This window comes from Acanthaster planci, linkage group LG04, assembly GCF_054643075.1.
Source record: "Acanthaster planci isolate LZ-2023a linkage group LG04, COTS_SCS, whole genome shotgun sequence".
In the NCBI taxonomy this organism is placed as follows: Eukaryota; Metazoa; Echinodermata; class Asteroidea; order Valvatida; family Acanthasteridae; genus Acanthaster; species Acanthaster planci.
Window position 1 is genome coordinate 11,360,368 of NC_141780.1, and position 18,788 is coordinate 11,379,155.

General features: G+C 37.8%; 1 protein-coding gene across 14 annotated transcripts in view; it reads right to left on the reverse strand.

Moving 5' to 3' along the window:
• The window catches only part of LOC110983937 (dynein axonemal heavy chain 3-like), a 187,943-nt gene that overhangs the window by 160,303 nt on the left and 8,852 nt on the right, over positions 1-18,788 (reverse strand). For all 14 annotated transcript variants that reach the window (XM_087136025.1, XM_087136035.1, XM_087136030.1 and 11 more), the window contains exons 2-4: positions 8,312-8,404; positions 2,995-3,166; positions 2,120-2,255 (exon numbers count right to left, since the gene is read on the reverse strand). In XM_087136025.1, coding sequence (XP_086992151.1) covers positions 2,120-2,255; positions 2,995-3,166; positions 8,312-8,404 — 401 coding nt within the window. The remainder of the gene's footprint in view (positions 1-2,119; positions 2,256-2,994; positions 3,167-8,311; positions 8,405-18,788) is intronic.

The window sequence follows — 18,788 nt, forward strand, 5'->3', positions numbered from 1 at the left end:
CAGTGCTTACAATTTTCATTGTTTTCCCTGACTTTCAGGGGAACAATCAACAGCTTAGTTTCAGTCTTATTTAGAATTATTCATATGAATTCATGACATCACTCAGCCTAGAATTGAAAACAAAAATGGCGTCCCAATCTCAAAGGCCTTCAAGACACGCTAATCAGTTATTTTTATAACAATGGAAAGAGTTCCATATATAGACAACACTAATTTCAAAATGTTATTACAGCCATCAGAAAGCAGCAACATGTTCTAAAAGTGAAATTTAGCTAAGGAACTTCCCAAACATTTTACTTAGAAAACACTTTTTTCCAGACAAGTCTCACTGGCATAGGCGCATCAAGTGTTGTCCGTATATGGAACTCTTTGTCTAACAACTACCCAAATTCAAATATTTGTTGAGCATTCATCCTCTAAATTTCCAGTTTGGGGGAGAAATGGGCCAAATTTGTGGTATTAAACTTTTCTGAAGTGAGTAGAGACATCATTCATCGTGACCGTACAATGTGTGCTGAATGTGAAGCATACTGACAAGTAGAAAGTTATTTGCATAACTTCCCCCAATATCACTCAAGTGATATGAATAATGCATATCCTACGGTACCATAGTTACCATCGCTTGTTGCCCCCTCTAGTCAAGCAAAACTATCCAAACCTCCCTGTGTGGTTCATTTCACCATAGACGAAGGACAAAGAAGGAGTTGCGACTCTGGCACTTCAAAGTGTTCAATGATGGTTGCCGCCAAGTCAGATGAATAATAGAAAACATTCCAAAAATGCCTGATTACTGCCAGTAATATCCTAGCAATACTTGTAGTTTTTTGCTTGTATTAAATACAAGAGAGAGAGAAATCCCTGATATTAGACCTACTTTTGGCATCGTAAATAAAGTTTTTAAATTTTGATACACCGTTCCATTATCCATGCGAAGTTTATAATTTTATTCTCCTACGTCCAATACATCAGTGTTCAAAGACTTGGTACGAATTTGGCTAAGACTGGCCAACAAAATGTCAACTTTTACTGGAAAGCTAAGTTCATAATTAACAAAATGTGCTATTTCATCACAGGGAGTGATCATGAAATCTCATAAAATACCCTTTTGTACAAATGCCACTATAAAACTGATTCAAACAAAACACAAAATCTTGTAAACAACTGGGCTATTTATTCCCAAAATAACTCCAGTAGAAAGAGCTTAGGTCTACATGTATTAAGGGCAATAACTGCACATATAGATTTAGGGCACACAGTAAGCAACTATGCAAGCATCAAATTTGATGTTGTCATGAGATCATACCAAGCACCAACAAAGGTATGAATATTCAATTTCCTATACCTCAGTACAAGAAGTTTTAAGGATGCAGATTACCATCAACAAATGCGGGCAGTGATCATAGGGTTCAAAGGCATTTCGTGGTTGCGTACCAAGCGTTCAATGCACTCTGGCTATGGACATACCAGCCATGCCAGAAAGTGGTAATTGGCCAGATGTTACTGCGGGCAGTTCAAACTCCTTCTGTGTCCTTCCTCTATGGTTTCACAAATCATGGAATAACTAAGAAAGATCATGGAACCAAGGCTGTGGCTTGCAATCACACATAGCAAAACTTGAGTTGTACTTGAACAAAAAGACTTGTAACTTGCTTGAGCTTGGACCACATTGACTTGTGACTTGACTTGACCTATGATTAAATGACTTGTGACTGGACCAAATGACTTGTCACTTGGCTTAGACTTGCAAAAATTGGATTGTGACTTGCCTTATACTTGCAAAAATTGACCTGTTACCACCTGTGTCAAAAAGTAGGCCACACCATTTTTTCACACATTCTTTCATGACGATTACATTGTGATATCAACCATTACTTTAAAGAACTAGATGTACGTATATGTATGTATGGTTAGCCACAGTTCAGTCAAATTGAAAAATTTCCACCCTGCTCTGGACTAAGGTTTGAGTTCAACTCTGGTCAGAATAAATCTGAGGGTCAGCAAAGTGTTGGCATGGATTTGAAAAATTTAAGTGTGTAACATTGCATGTTTGTAATCCTACATCAACCCACGTCAACTCCAAGATTTATCTAGCGTGTAAAGGCTTATACTTTGACTCTACCTTTTCCTTGGTGAATCACCGCTGGTTCGGATCTGCCTCTCTGAAGTAGTTCCATCCAGGAACGAGTAGCCATGATGAGAGGAAGGAGTGCTTTGCTGAGTTGGTATGTGCCGATTCTCACTGGAATGTTTATGCTCTAAAAATTTAATAAAGAAAGCATCCACTAAAAAAAACACATCTTATCAACCTACCTGCCCCTCCAATTTAGAGGACTGAAAGAAAGTAAGGTAAAAGCCATGAGAGGGGGACTAGGAAGAAGTGTAAAGATGTTCCTGTTTTCATTTATGCTGAAGAGTACAAACACAGAGAAGTGATGACCAGTATAAATTTGAATGCAGCATCACATTTCTGTAAACCTATCAAGGTTTAAATAAATGTTCCTTTCACTTCAACTCATCATTTTGGACAATGGAACGCCTCAATAACTTACCTATATAGAGTACATGCAAAGACAAACAATGAAAGATCATTAATTATGATATAACAATTCATAAGCTGCAGGGGTGAGATGAAGAAATTGAAGAAATCCACGAAATAATCACCAGAGGTTTTGAGGGCCCCTCAGAAGCATGAGGTTTATGGCGTACATTTGCATTTGCCTATAGGCACTCCTTATAATTCCCATTTCTTGTATCAACTGATATATATTAAAAAATTCTGTAATAATAATCTCAATTTTCCAGATTTGAAAACATTTTTGAAAAATCCTGAAGTTAGGAAATTCCTGATAAAAAATCCTGAAATCCAGAAAAATCCTGACAAATCTCAACCCTGAAGTTGACAGCTTCTTGTTTTATGACTATATTTCTCTAGTAAAATGGATATTACGTCCTTCCCTTAACACAAATTTCAGAATAATTTATTCATCAGCTAACCATGTTTTCGTGTAAATTCATAAATGATAGATGTCGTCAGGTTTCTGGCTGATGGTGTGTAATTATTGGCAATGGAATCACTGACATGCCGGCTATGTTTCTGTTCTTTGGTGGGTGCAGCTTGGGTGTATGCTCCTGGCTGGACTATCTTGGGTTTCTCACTGAAGGCAGGCTGCAGTAGGGACAGGAAAGTAAATAAGCTTCAATTATTATCAAATTCCATGGTAACACCTGCAAGACCATTATCTGACCATTTCCAAACCAAATTTGTGCAATACCATTATTCATTGTTTATTTACTAATCCTCTTGGTTCCATACCTGTGATATTCTAGGTCACACTAGGTTACAATAGAGCCTGCACATTTATATCCAGGACCCATTTAATCCCCAACTACATGTTGTCTGAGTGAAAAAGTCACTGCTGTTTCCATAGAAAAACTGACAGCAAAGCCAATTGCACACCTTTATTGTTAGTGGTTTCCGTTATGCTGGCTTTTCACGCTGGCACTAAGTAAATGCTTCCGCCTAGATCGATACTCAGGGTTTCCTGTCTTTCACAAAGACCTGCACGTAGCTGCCAATTACAGCTGGCTAGGTTCTTTGCCTCACTGTCAACTCACTACTTATGAATGCCACTGACATTTACAATGAATACAAGTATAAAGGACACTCAATAGAAGAAGAACACAGTTATTAATGATAAATTACATGAGTAACAGAATCTTCTTTGTAATATTACAATCAATATTTATTTACCAATGGTCCATGGATGAATACTGGTATGAAGCACAAATGTTACCAGTACATATTAAGATGAAATCAAACATCACCCATACATGTACTGTTTTATACCGGTATACTTGGTAGAGTGGGTATAAATTAACCCTAACCCCCTAAGGTGAATGTAAAGTTAGATTGAAATTGGAGGATTTGGGACTGTCTATGCAACACTATACCGGTACATCAGAATGTAGTAAAGTGATGCACCAGTATACGTACATGTATGTACTGTACAGGTATGCATACATGTACGTTGTTCATATTGTTCATGTTCATTTATTTCCACAGTTCACTAATTAAGCACCAGCAACAAATTGATACACAAGGGATCCCAACTGATGAAAGTAAATGTCTTCAAATGTCAACATCTTATGTTTGGAAAATAGTGGATCAGTATGAGCATTAAAATCAGTAAAGTTGATAATTTCGAATGGCTCATTTTTGTAAAAGAAAATGTCTATTAAGATTACTTAGGGAGCATGCAAGAACACCATGCATTACTAACATATGATAATATTAAAGTATTGTAAAGAGTAGTTAAAACTACAGTAGGAATGAATTATTGGATTCTTTGGATAACTCCTATATTCCTTGCAATAATTTTACAAAGGTAGTCTACATATCCCTAGGAATATCCCTAGAGTGTGCTCAGAGTTATCTATTGCATTTGTTAATTTATCAACAAAGTTAAGAATACCATGTGTAGCAGAGTGATGACTTTGAAAACCGTACTGACAATCACTTACCAAAAGGATATTATGTTTATTAAAAAACTGGATAATACGAGTATACACACTTTTTTCAAATATCTTAGACAAACAAGTCAGAATAGATATGGGTCTGTAGTTCATAACAGAATTAACATTCCCATTTTTAAAAATACAGTAGGAATTACCTTTGCAATTCTTAGTGCATCAGGAACTATTCCAGTTTTAAATAAGGCATTAATTATATGAGCAATGGGCTTACTAATTGAAGTGATAGTTTTTTAATAATAGAGGAACGAATTAAATCATGCCCAGTGCTAGTTTTATTTTTTCGATTCTTGGTGATATCAATCACCTCTTTCTCATCTACTGGCTTCAAAAACAGAGATCTTGGGTTAGGATTATTCAAAAAGTTGGTAAATGATTCCAGCAAACTAGGAATATGTTTCGCAAGATTAGAACCTAGACTGACAAAGTAGTCATTGAAACAATTAGCAATATGTTGGGGATTACCAATTAGTTTGCCTTCATGGATAATGCTGTTGATAGACTGGGAGGGCAATTAATTGTTTAAAACTGAGTTGATGACTTTCCGGGTATTATAAGTATTTTTTTCCTGAACAAACTGATTAGCATAATATTGTTTTTAAGAATTCTGTAAAAGACTGATTAACATGTACATGCAATTCATGCCAAGAAAACAAAGAAAAAACCCCTGCTCAAGGAGCCATGACAGAGTTTTACTTTAACGTCTGTACATTTTAAATCTGATCTGATAATTTAACGAAATCAAACTGTGGGCTTTTTGAGTAAAGTTTATCAAATATTTCTCTGAAGATTAACAGTGGATGAAAGGTGATGGTGAAGAAAGGGGAGTCAGGTTAGCATAGTGGTTCTTTCCTCACCTTCCACCACTGTGGTCTGGGTTCGAATCTTACTCAGTACACATTACAGTCCCTACCTGATTCTGTGGGTTTTACCCAGAATAATATTCCAGGATTTTTCCTTCCATTTCTAAAACTGTAACTGTTTCTCGTTGTCTCCTTTATACGGGTTTCTTCAGACTCGTGAGCTAGGGTGCTTTTGAGGAATCCTTGGTGCCATTACCAGAAGTGATTAACAATATTAGTAATAATTTTAACAAAATTATTCAAATCATGTGTTTTTGTAAACATGCATTTTATCTTTTCAAATCTCTTGCTTAAAAGATTTGCTTTTAGTGCCCGTCTCCTGATACCAGTGTACCGCAGAAATTTGGGAGAAGGGAACAACACCAGAGAAGAAATGTAAAAATAAATTGTGACAAAATTCTGGAATCATACAAAATCACCACAAAGTGCCAAAGTACCAAGTGGTAGCAACGATGTTGACACCAGGCATATGGATCAACATTTTCAATGGGTCATTCTACTTGACAATCTGGTACGCAATGATCGTGATTTTACTGCATTTACAATTAAAACTGTGAATGTGTCTGCCTTACAGACACGTTCTCCCTATACTTCACAATACACAACAATAAACAAAATAATTAAAAACAACACAAAAATGGAATTAAACTTGTGTTTATTACATAGCAAAAACAGAACTGTTTCAAGAATGGTATTTGTGTAACTGCTGCTATCAAACAAAGTCTGCTGTGGATCATGATATTTCACTGACAACACTTGACTAGGGTTGTCATCAGGCCAAATTTAGTGCTGGGTAATATTTTGGCAAAGTGCATTGCAGGAGCTCTTGCGGGTCACGGCCAGGGGTCAAGGGGCCGTTCAAGGGCCCCTGGTGGGCTCCACGGACAATGTCCCCGGTGGGGGTCGAGGGGGTAGAGCCTCCTAAAGCTCCAGGATTCTGGGGGTTTTCAGGGGGAAATCAGTTTTTTTGAGGTATGTTATAAAGTGTACATGTAATTTGTGTTTGTAAAATGTGGAATTACCAATAAATAAAGGATGAAACAATTGCCTCATAGTATTTTTGTTACAATGTACAGCAAAAATTCCTTATTTTGTGCCATAATTCTAGATTTATTTATCTGCATACAATGTCTAGCTGTTAAAACACTGTATTGTCCCAAAACAATGTGTTTAATGAACTTTGACCGGGCAATGGCAGATCCATTCATAAAAAACTTTTTGACAATTGGCGCAAAAACACGAGCATGTGCGGTATGACTATCTTCATTTGCCTCATACACAGACTTCATTGTGAATTGTATATAAGTTCTGAGAAAGAGGAAGTCACTACACGTCATTCTGATGTACTTACTCCTGCTGGAACATGATTGTACAAATATAGACAGCTATTTGTGCAGCAGGGGTGTTACTGCTTGACATTGCTCGCTCGCTCGTACGTGTACACATTACATGCATCGTGCATACATGTACGTACATGCAAAGTACAGTGAATACTGCATGTGAAGCTGGCCTCAGGTGTTGGGATATGGGGTCGTATGGCCGCCGTCATTCGATCATTTCACGGATTGGATTGGTGCGTTATTTTAAACTTACTTCGGTGTATTGCAGTTTTAAAACAAGGAATTAAATCATTAAATTTTATCATCTCAGGGAATGAAATATGTGCCAGGTGGTCAGGCTCAAAATTACCCCAAGTACCAAGCAGAGATTATGAGAGCAAGCGCCCTGCCTGCCACTGCCCGGTGTAGCTACAACCCTGTACCTTACCAATGACTTCACCATCATGACATCACAACACTTTAAAACTTACCATGCCTAACGTCTTGCAACCTCATTCAGATACAAACAAAATCAAAGTTGCCATAGGCAGTAATAAAATAAAAGTCTTGCAGGTTTACATTCCTGGTTTTAACCAAAGTACCATCCACTGACTTGATTTCACTGTGATGAGTTTGGCACAGTAGTTCCAAGATTCATAACAATTGTGCTTCGACAGAGCACTCTCAAATGAATGCATACATGTACATTATTGTATCGTATGCACACAAAGTAAACACAGTGTTACCTACCATAGCCATTGAATTATTGAGTGACGGACTACTATTAGGGTATTTGTTTAATTATTGGAGAATTACATTTGTGACAAATAATTAGACAAGAAAAATGCCTCGCACTGTTTCTGCTAATGTTTATTCTGTCAATTAATGGAGATTACTGGATGTACATGTATCTTCCAGGATTGATTTTTTCCTGCAATTTTTTAAAAACTAAAGGTCTGTTATTGTAACTTTTGGTTTAATGGGATCAAATTAAAAATTCACAACTGCATTATTTGCTTTTACAGTCTGAGGTCATCAAGTTTACCAACTTTCAAGCAGTAACAGACATCAACTGAAAATGCATTTTTGACAATTTTTATCCTAGCACCAGATAGCGCTTAGGTATTCCATGACGCCATTGGTCCAAGTTTTTAACAAATACTATGAGTTCATATCAGTTACCACTTAGTAACACAGCATTTCTGGTTTCAATTGCACACAAGGATCATGTGATTTTTATGTACACAATAAAAATGAGGACAATAAATCACTTGCCACTTGCCACAGGAAGGAAGACAAAGGACTGCACCGTTTACATTAGATGGATTTTTTAAGATTAAAGATCTGAGTTCTTACTTGCTTCAAGTTATGATTTGACACCTGATGATGTCATCATGATGTCATGATTTGGTTCACATCCTTGGACAATAGTCTGCCAAGTTTGAAGGAATCATAATTGATATAAGGCCCAAGTGGAGGTGTACCAGTGGAAAGAAAATGTGTTATCCTATGGGACTTGCAGTGGAAGTGACAAAAAATATAATGTAAACAAGAGCTGTTTCGGCCAGAGCCAAAAACAGCTACAGACATTTGATTTACCTGAGGTGCACTGAGCGGTGGTAGATGGGTGATGAAGTCCGGTCTATGCTGAAGCTCAAATTCGTTAGGCTGACAAACCTGATGACGAACACCCTAATACAAGCCAAAAAATATACATTGCAATAGTCAACCACATCAAATGTTTGACAAAGTATTTAAAATAAATGAACAGAATAAAGGTATGGGTGCACACACATAAATTACAGAAAACTTTATTTATAATCAAAGGATTCTTTCACAGTCACCAACATACCAACACTTACTCTACTTGTACATGTACATATAAAATAGAAATTTCTTTAAACTTGAGCAACGAGTTATGTCACTCTAAGTTTACAGTGGTTTACATGTACATCAGAACCATTCATTTCTATAGAGTACCGAAGTGTGACGTCACTGTGAACCAGAAAGTGCAGTGCAAATGAATGGAGTACGCATGCATGTTGGTTCACGCGCTGGTTCACGCACTCATGCCTTTTACACACTAATTGTGCGCGTGACGTATTCACTTCGGTACTCTATTGGTCCACATAACAATATACATTCAACAACTACTGGCGCAAAAACTCTCAATGATTTGGGGAAGGTGGTTAGGGCTAGCACTAGGAGAGGCTGGAAACTTACACACTATGCACAAATTATTGTTAATCTTGACTCCCCATGTCTTTTAAACAAGCAGGCCATCTATTTGAAGTCAACACAAATGTACGTATTATGTACCAGTTAACAAATACAGAGATTGAACACAGCAGCCATCTTTCCAGTAACTGTTTGTGTTACGGAGGGATAGTACAAAAGGTCTACTAATGCATGTTCCTGTGGAATAAAAGCTCTTAGCAGAAAAATAGCCGCTGTGCAGAACCTCTATTCATGTACGGTACCTTAAACAGTTTCCCTACTCAACAGAGCACAACATGACCGTGTATTAACATTTGATAATGTCCACTGTGGGAGGCACTGCAATTTAATAACACCAGTTGCATAAAAACAAGTTGGTAGCTGGATACGAGACAGTTTAATCCACTCCTATTGGTCGAGAGTCTGTGTGCGCCGCTGCACGCAGAAGTTGTCACACATACACCAAGTCCATATATGGAGATTCTTTTAAACTGCTTGCACAAGGAATATATACCATAAAAGTGACAGGGTGTTCAGGAAAATGAAAGTAACATTCTTGAACAAAACGTTTGGAAATTTATTGCATATTGACTTTTTTGACTCTCACTAAAACAGTACATGTATTTATAAATGTGAATTTTACATGTGCTTGGTTAAAGTTTAAGACCAGCTGAGGAGAATGAATGTTGATGATACCCTAACCAGTGACTTGGGCATTAGCCACATCTGTTCTTCTGAGACGGTCTTAAATGCATGTTTAAGACCAGCCACACACATATTTATCAATGTTGTACATGTAGGTCTCGGTTTTTGGCAGTCTCGATCTTGATACCTAGTGGTCTTGATCTTGATCCCGGTCTCAGATATTGGAGGTTTTGATTTATCCCTGTTCTCGAGTTGAGAGCAGTCAAAAACCAAAGATCAACACCATATTATGCACAACCTTATTCATGGATTCGTATGTACATTGTACTACATACATGTATTTTTAACCTCGGATTTACCGGTGTGCATGTGCCAGTGGCATAACCACGGGGGGCCTGGGGAGAAGGGATGTGTGCCCCCCCACAAATTCCTGTTGCCCCCCCCAGGTTCCCCCTCCCCACTAAAAAAAATGAATGAATTGATACTGCACAAGGCTAACAAACGCTTGCCTCCAAAAAAACACACCACTGAGAGCCTGTCCCATACGATGCTGGTCCCTTCTTGTATTCCCCTCCACAAGTAAAATCCTTGCTACATGTACAATGTACACCACTGGCATGTGCGAAGTATGACTGTGCAATCACTGTACTAAGCGCTGGGGGCAAGTGCGAATATTGTAGCACATTCATGTACATGTACTACACGATGTACAGTACAGCACAGCAGTCTACAGACGCATGCACATGCAGTGGTGTGTGCTAGGGCCAGCCGCACAAGTGACTTAACACATTTTTCCAACCCTGCATGCATTGCAAGTTCGACGGTTGCACTTTGCACACACCTTGCATTTTGCAGTGATGTCAAGCAATTCAGCTGTGATCAAATTTGGGTTTAAAAACCACAAATTTCGATGTGAAAGCAGTGTAAGCAGTCAGTTTCCATTGTATGGCTAAATCCAACAACCTTGTTTTGTTTTAGAATGATCTACATGTGGGGAGGGGTTGAAGCCTGCTAGAATTTAATCAACTTCATTTTATAAATTTGTGCTATATTGATTTTACTCGAGTATCGTAACACGGCTTTCACGGAGTTTGCCAAATGCATGTACGCCCTAATGAGAAATGACTGAAGCATTCATCAATATAAAGTTGTTTTTCTGTCCCCAAAATATGTCTTTGAAGATTAATTCTTATGTTGTGCTGCTTTGTCAGCACGTACGCACGTGCTTCCTTTACTGGACATACCGGTATATGTACAAGTAGTAACCATTGTGCTGTGCTGTTACATTGTGCTGTGCTGTTACATTGTGCTGTGCTGTTACATTGGGCTGTGCTGTTACATTGGGCTGTGCTGTTACATTGTGCTGTGCTGTTACATTGGGCTGTGCTGTTACATTGTGCTGTGCTGTTACATTGTGCTGTGCTGTTACATTGTGCTGTGCTGTTACATTGTGCTGTGCTGTTACATTGTGCTGTGCTGTTACATTGTGCTGTGCTGTTACATTGGGCTGTGCTGTTACATTGGGCTGTGCTGTTACATTGTGCTGTGCTGTTACATTGTGCTGTGCTGTTACATTGGGCTGTGCTGTTACATTGTGTTGTGCTGTTACATTGTGCTGTGCTGTTACATTGGGCTGTGCTGTTACATTGGGCTGTGCTGTTACATTGTGCTGTGCTGTGACATTCTGCTGTGCTGTTACATTGTGCTTCACTGTTACATTGTGCTGTGCTGTTACATTGTGCTGTGCTGTTACATTGTGCTGTGCTGTTACATTGTGCTGTGCTGTTACATTGGGCTGTGCTGTTACATTGGGCTGTGCTGTTACATTGTGCTGTGCTGTGACATTCTGCTGTGCTGTTACATTGTGCTTCACTGTTACATTGTGCTGTGCTGTTACATTGTGCTGTGCTGTTACATTGTGTTGTGCTGTTACATTGGGCTGTGCTGTTACATTGGGCTGTGCTGTTACATTGGGCTGTGCTGTTACATTGTGCTGTGCTGTGACATTCTGCTGTGCTGTTACATTGTGCTTCACTGTTACATTGTGCTGTGCTGTTACATTGTGCTGTGCTGTTACATTGTGCTGTGCTGTTACATTGTGCTGTGCTGTGACATTGTGCTGTGCTGTGACATTGTGCTTTGCTGCTATTTTCTTTTTGTTTAGGTTCTGCATTTATTTGAATAATGCAATTTAAACACAAGGTCTTGAGGTCTCGGTCTTGGATGGTCTCAGTTTGATCTTAAACATTAAGGTCTCAGTCTCAGATCAAAGGTTTCGACAACGACACTGGTACCGGTACATGTATTTATTCCCTTAATTAACATCTTGTCATTACAATCTGAGAGAACCATTCCAATTACAAAGTATTTATCTCTTCCTCCCCAACATGCTGGTTTAATGAACAGCTAATGTACAGTAAGTGCAACAATGGTTAATATTACATCGTAAGTATTGGATTCAATGACGATGTTGTGTTAGTAGTTTCTACACTAATGAACACACAGAAGACAGCACACAAACACACATGTACAATGTACAGTATGTAAGGTACATTATATAAGATCTCACATCTCTTTTCATCTCAAGAGATGCCATATTTTTTGCATGTTAATTAACTGGGGTCAGTCAGCTGGTGCGAAACAAAACTCTATTAGGGTAAAACAACTGCAGCCACATGGATGGCTAAACGAAATGATGCCAAGCATGTCAGTCTCATTTTGTCTGTTAATTGCACTGATTTGACACAAACACAGCCATGGTACAATATCTCCTCTGACAGTCTACACATTTGTACGTACACACTCTCAGCAATAAAGAAGAAACAGGCTGGTGAGCAGTTTTTTAATTGGCAAATGTGAAGACTATATATGGTACATTACATCACATGTATTCCATTCCAAGAAAAATTGGTTGGGCACTTCTAGTCAGAGCAGACCATGTACATGTACAGTACATGTACTAATGGTATTTACTGTGCACAGTATACTTGTACAACTTGTCCATGTACATGTCCATGTACCACTTGTGACTGCTACTCTGGGCTCAACTAAAACTTGCAAATGTAATATCTTGTCTTAATACGTCCCATCAGTTAACGAGGACTGATATCCATGGCACTAAATCTTAATTTTCATGTGTGTTTTCATTTCGCTTTTATGTGTTTTTGTTCTTTTTGGGGGGTTATTTTGTTTCAATTATAGCAAAACATAGATTAGGTGGGTCTTGTGTGTTCTTTCTTTTCTTTTACCCACTTTATAATTCCCTTTTTTTCCCTGTCTTGGGAAAATTCTGAAATGCTATGACAACAATATTCAAGTGCATATGTACAGTATGCAAAAGCGCAAGTACAGGTACACAGCTGTACACAATGTAAATGTGTGCAGCAATGTAATGATCAAGCCATATGAATGCTAGCCCATGCTATTCAAACAATTATTAATACAAACATCACTGCACTAATGGCCATAACATGACACCTGCAAATGCATTCTCAATTGGCCACCATGTACGTGTACACGTTTGCATACTGTACTTCACCAGTAGCGAAAGGCAGCTCATTGAAGAAACTATACAAACAAGAACTATGGTGATGAGTGTCACTTTCAAGTATTTCAGTTTGATCAATGAGTATTTTATTGCAAGGCAGCAACCCACTGAAAGGTTACAGAGATTGGCAAAAAACAACAGTCTAACTGCCATGAAAAGACCAATGTGCAATTTTACAGAATATCGATATACATATGCCTGTATTAAATTGTGTGTGATATCCCCTTAATTTTGGATCAATACTTGCCTCAAAAGTTACTAGGTACTGATTTCAGTACTTTTGAACTAGATGGCATATTCACATTTTTTGTGTTCAAAACTATTTGGTTTGAGTTTGGTTGAGTATACTTTTCCTGTTATTGCACTTCAGACCTTAATATCTATATTGACTTCACAGCACACTGCAAGCAATGATTTTTTTCAATCCTACATGTACATGTAGTGCTGCAGCTGAACCACCAAACCGAACCAAAAATCATAGAACATGGCACTTTTGAAGGAACCAAACCAAACCCAACTGGTCGGTCCAGATGTTCAGCTTTAATATGGCATGGCACTACTAGCGCAAATAATGCATGTGAGAAAACTTGACAAAAAAGCAAACACAATGTAAAATGGATAACAAGTTATGCCACCCTGGCACACGCTAGCACTCAGCACGTGTTCATCAGGAAGGTACTGTAAATGTACACAGTACATGTACAGTACACTTACGGTGGCCCCGCATCACGCGATGGTTGTAAAACTTAAAAGCACGCAGCGAGAATTCACTAATAAACAATCGAGAACATGGAACATCGGCATTTCCACTGCACAACAATTCTAAATTCTCACTACATCCAATTGTGCTTATGTTTATTCAGATTTATCATTATGTTTGCCAATCTCCAATAGCCACGGCCTTACGTTCCATATTAGGCTAACAATGTCGTAAATGGCCGAGCAAAACGAATTTTGCTCGATTAAAGGCAACTCCAGAGGGAAAACTGAATTTGCCAGGCGGGCCAGTGCAGCAATCCAGCACACGACAACATTTGCTTTTAGCAGTAGCCTAATTTGACTTTCATTTGATCATGTTTGATCGAAGCCATGGTTTGGTAGGTGAATCTGTTTCGTGAAAAATAACGAAAACACAAATCGCTGGAAATCTAATTTTATCTTGTATCCTTTAAAGGAGAATACTCCCATTTGAGTATGCTGGGTATTTTCCGTTTTCACATATCCTATGGTCGTTTTGTTGAGTCAAGCGTTGTCCAAACACAACCGCTTTTGGTCTGTAAAACACAGTCATAAACTGTCACTCTGACACTAACTTTCTATGGAATTTTAACTCCTAAACAAACTTTGGGGAAACAGTTTGGAAAATTATGTTCACATCAAAGTGACTTGTGGATGGGATGGAGAGGAGATTCATTACTTGTATTAACCATATAGACGGAAATACTATATACCGTACGTTTGTAGCGAGCTCTTTGATGTCTTGATGCGCATTGTAGATGTGTGTACACATCCGAACCGAAATTCAGCAAAAAATTTCCGAACCATGTACGAACCGAACCTTGGCACCTACTTGCAGCATTATGTACATGCTAATTATGCTCACACAGCCATGTAAATTAATATTCTGAACTGCAGGGTATGAATTTATGCTACCATGGAGTTATACATGTACTGTAGCTACTGTCCTACAGCACGTAGGACACCACTTATGGTCCTTGGCTCCCTGCCACAAAAGACATTACATGTAGGTCTATTCAAATTAGGACTTGCAACAATCAATACAATGCCAGAGCTGTACTTAGGACTTACACCTTATTCTGTTACAACTGTGAATGAATGAAGCCAAATAATGATTTTTTAAAATTTAATTAAATTATCATGGTTTTTATATTAAATATTAACTTGTTTCAATTTTCTGAGACATAAACTTGAACCTCGGGTGGAATTTTAAACAAATAAAAATGAAATTTACTGTGAAGATTTTAGTTTTATTTTCAACAGAAAGACAACATGCCTCTAACATCTGCTGAGAAGCAAAACCGATAGAGACAATGCCTAAAAGCTACTGGCCAGTAAGATGAGTTCAAAGCACACCAGGCAGTAGCTTCCAGAAAGGTTGTGTTTTTTTTGACAATACAGGTTTATCAATAACATAATTTTTCGTATTCATTTTATTATTTACAAAAGTTCGCATCTGTAAAAATAAAAGATGCAGAGCTATCCAATGAGGTAAATGCCATCAAATTGTGCCAGGCTGTTTGAATGGACATAATGTAACGTGAGTTACCATAACGTGAGTTACTGATATGTACACTCCATGCGTTTTACCTGGACATTGTTTCTCAACGTTAATATTGTCATAACCCGTTGTCAATTCAAGGTAGGGAAAGTTTTATCCAGATTGCCTAGTATAAGGAGACTTTACGAAAAGAGGCTTTCACAGAATTCACCATGTCCTTTTTCGTAATGCGAGTTACCGAAATTAAACGATTCAAGAATCTCAAAATGTTTGTCCTTTGTTTTGCTTTTTAAAATTCATTTAGTTGGTCTCTGTCTACTCTACACACAGTGAAAAAAAGAAAACTTGTAGTTCCTAACAATTACAGGAATATAGCACATTATCCGTGAAATGTACCCATTATTTGTAATGCCAGTGACCGTGGAATTGCCCACATGTCAGCATGCACTGATACCAGTCCCAGTACATTCCTACCACATTTTTGACAACTGTGCTACATGTACCAACATTCCTACATGTAGTGCACTTTACAAGATACTGTACCTTTGTTTAGAATACTATGGACAGAAACTTATGTTAATAATGATAAAATTATAACAACAATGTTGAACATATTTACTAAAATCTTGTATTTTTAAATATTTTATTCCAACAGCAATGTAAACAATAAAAATCAAGGTTCTGCAGAATTTTATGCTACATGCGGTACATGACCCTGTACATACAATGTAAGACCAGAATGAAATTTATCAGAAAATTTCTGTCCACATTAAATCATATGTATACTATGTTACACATTAGTGTCTTTAAAACCAAAACAATTACATTTTTTTGCTGCAATCAATCCTGCATGGTTATGAGATAATATTTGGGTGAATTCATGCAAATGATAAGAAGTGTCGTGACAGAAATTCTATTCACGTCACAAGCACATAATTACATTTCATTAACCCCTCTATTTTCTTAAGTCCTATTTTTTGTATGCCTGTTTATCAACACATTAGGCCATTAACCTGACGAGGAGGATGAATGGGATGATGAAGGTCTTCTCACTTCAAGTGACATTCATGTCCCACAACAGCCTTCATCACACCTTGTACTGTTGACAAACTTCATACTGTCATATCGATAGTATTAAAATTATTGACCGCGATTGATCACTGTGACTGATCACTATTTGATGATGTACAACATACATGTACATGTGCCAGTATATGTACGATGACTGACGTGGTACATGTGTGTCAAATGACCAAGCAGTTGAACAAGGGTCAGACACAAGAACACCACACCTTATACAAACAGATCAATGCACCTGTTATTCATGCCACAATGTGGTTAAACAATGACATGCTGCCATAGGCACTATCTCTATTCTGTCTAAATACCTGTACTGTGCTAGAAGATTTGTTAACTGAAGATATGTGCAACTGGACAATAGTACTAAAAGGGATACCTACATGTACAAGTATAGTGGTCTTTCAGTACAAGCATTGAAAATTTGATGGATTTTCTCTCTGTAATTCCTCCAAATGTCCCAATTTCACATTATTTAAAATGCAGCATTTTTTTGGGTTGTAAAAGTAATGGGCTAAAAGTAAACAGCAATAAACTAGTTTACAGCTAGACTTAAGTAGACATGGTGAAAAGGGTACAACTTTAGCCCTGTTCGCACTGGACTTTTTTGAGGCAAACTTACCGAGACGATGGGTACTTTGCCCATTTTAAGTCCAGTGCGGACGTCCCCGGAAGACTTCCTCTCGGTTACTTTTCCTGAGCTGCGCGGGAATTTTTACCGGCCAACTTCTGGCCAGGAAGAATTCCCGAGACACTTTTCGCAGACAGTGCAGTCAGTAAAAGCTGCTTGGGAGTGTAAATCCAGTTTACTGGCAAGGTCAGGCTCAGACGAACCCCACGCATGTGCGTTGCAAGCGTCCACGTGACGTACATACACGTACCGGTACACACCACAAAGCTTATGTTCTCAAGTCTCCCAAATGATGGTAGATATTATTACTGAAACAATCGGAAATTTAATTGGGGCCACCAATGTATCATTGGAAAAACTATCACGACCGGAAGTTTGTAAAAGGGTGAACATGAAAGGTCATGCACAGCGCCCTCATGAGCAATTATAGTGACAACTTGGTTACTTTTCCCACGCATCTCGGTACAAATCCCCACGTCCAAAGTCCAAGTGCAGACAGTGGTAAAATTTGCCCATTTTTCATTTTCCCATCAGCTCGGTAAAATCGTCAGAAAATAAAGTCCAGTGCGGCCAGGGCTTTTGCCTCAGGAAAATAAAATGCTACTGGTAAACCCATCACTTTGGGAAGCTACAGTAGTTCCACTGCACAAAGAAAGTTTCAGTATATCCTTCAGACTTTACAAAAAAAAATCAAGTTCCTAAAAAGCAAAACTTCAATTTGAAAACTACATGTTCATGTACAAGCACTGGTACAGTGAAAAAAGGTCCCAAATACTATCTTGTTAATACTTACTGTACATATACATTGTACTATGGACATGTACGGGGGGGGTAATTTGCAGTCCCACATTTATCAACTTTGCTGGATACACAACTTTCAAAACCAAAGGGAAGGAAAGAAAAATCCCATGGTGAATTTTTAAAAATGCAACTTGAGGAATTAAAGATTCTGTGAAAGATAACTTCAAAATTATCCTGGTTTGTGAGTTACATACAGGTGTTACATACAGTGTACGTGTGTATAGTTTGTGCTTCGGGGCAATTTTGTGAAAAAATGTCCGTTGCCCCAAAATTTCAAATTGACGTCGTACAAATAAATTTGAGTGATGTCTGGACTATTCAAATGAGATTTTGTTTCCAGTTTTTGTTTATATTTCAAATTTACCATCATTATAAAAATTTGTGTTTAGAATTATAAAATTACAATTTTTAAGCCCATTGTATACACTTTCAAATAATACAAGGTATTAATCTGATTTAGGTTTGAATAATTTTGCATAGGGTTTACCTTCTTGAAAAAAAAGAAGTGCTATTGTCAGGTTTTTCCTAATTTCCATGGCAACGCTCTTTTCAAATGTGCCATTTTGTCTTGAGACAATGGAACAGTCTGTTTATGCAAATGAGAGTGAATAATTTTAGTGTCATTTAATATGACCTCATTTGGATGAAAAAAGTATTTGGCTGAACAAAATTAATGCTTTGTTTCTGGTGACACCGTCAAACTATGGGTAGAAGGTGAAGCTGTCATGGCATGCTGCTTTATTTACACATGTACATACATGTACATTAAAGAAAGGTGAAATTCTGGTGTTTTCCCCTCTTTTTTGTGCTTTTAAATAATAAGGGTAACCATCCACAGGTATTTTGTGATAAGTCTGTGACCAGTTTGTGATTTCAAAAGAGTGATGGCTATGTGAAATGTATTAAAGGTCAAATATTT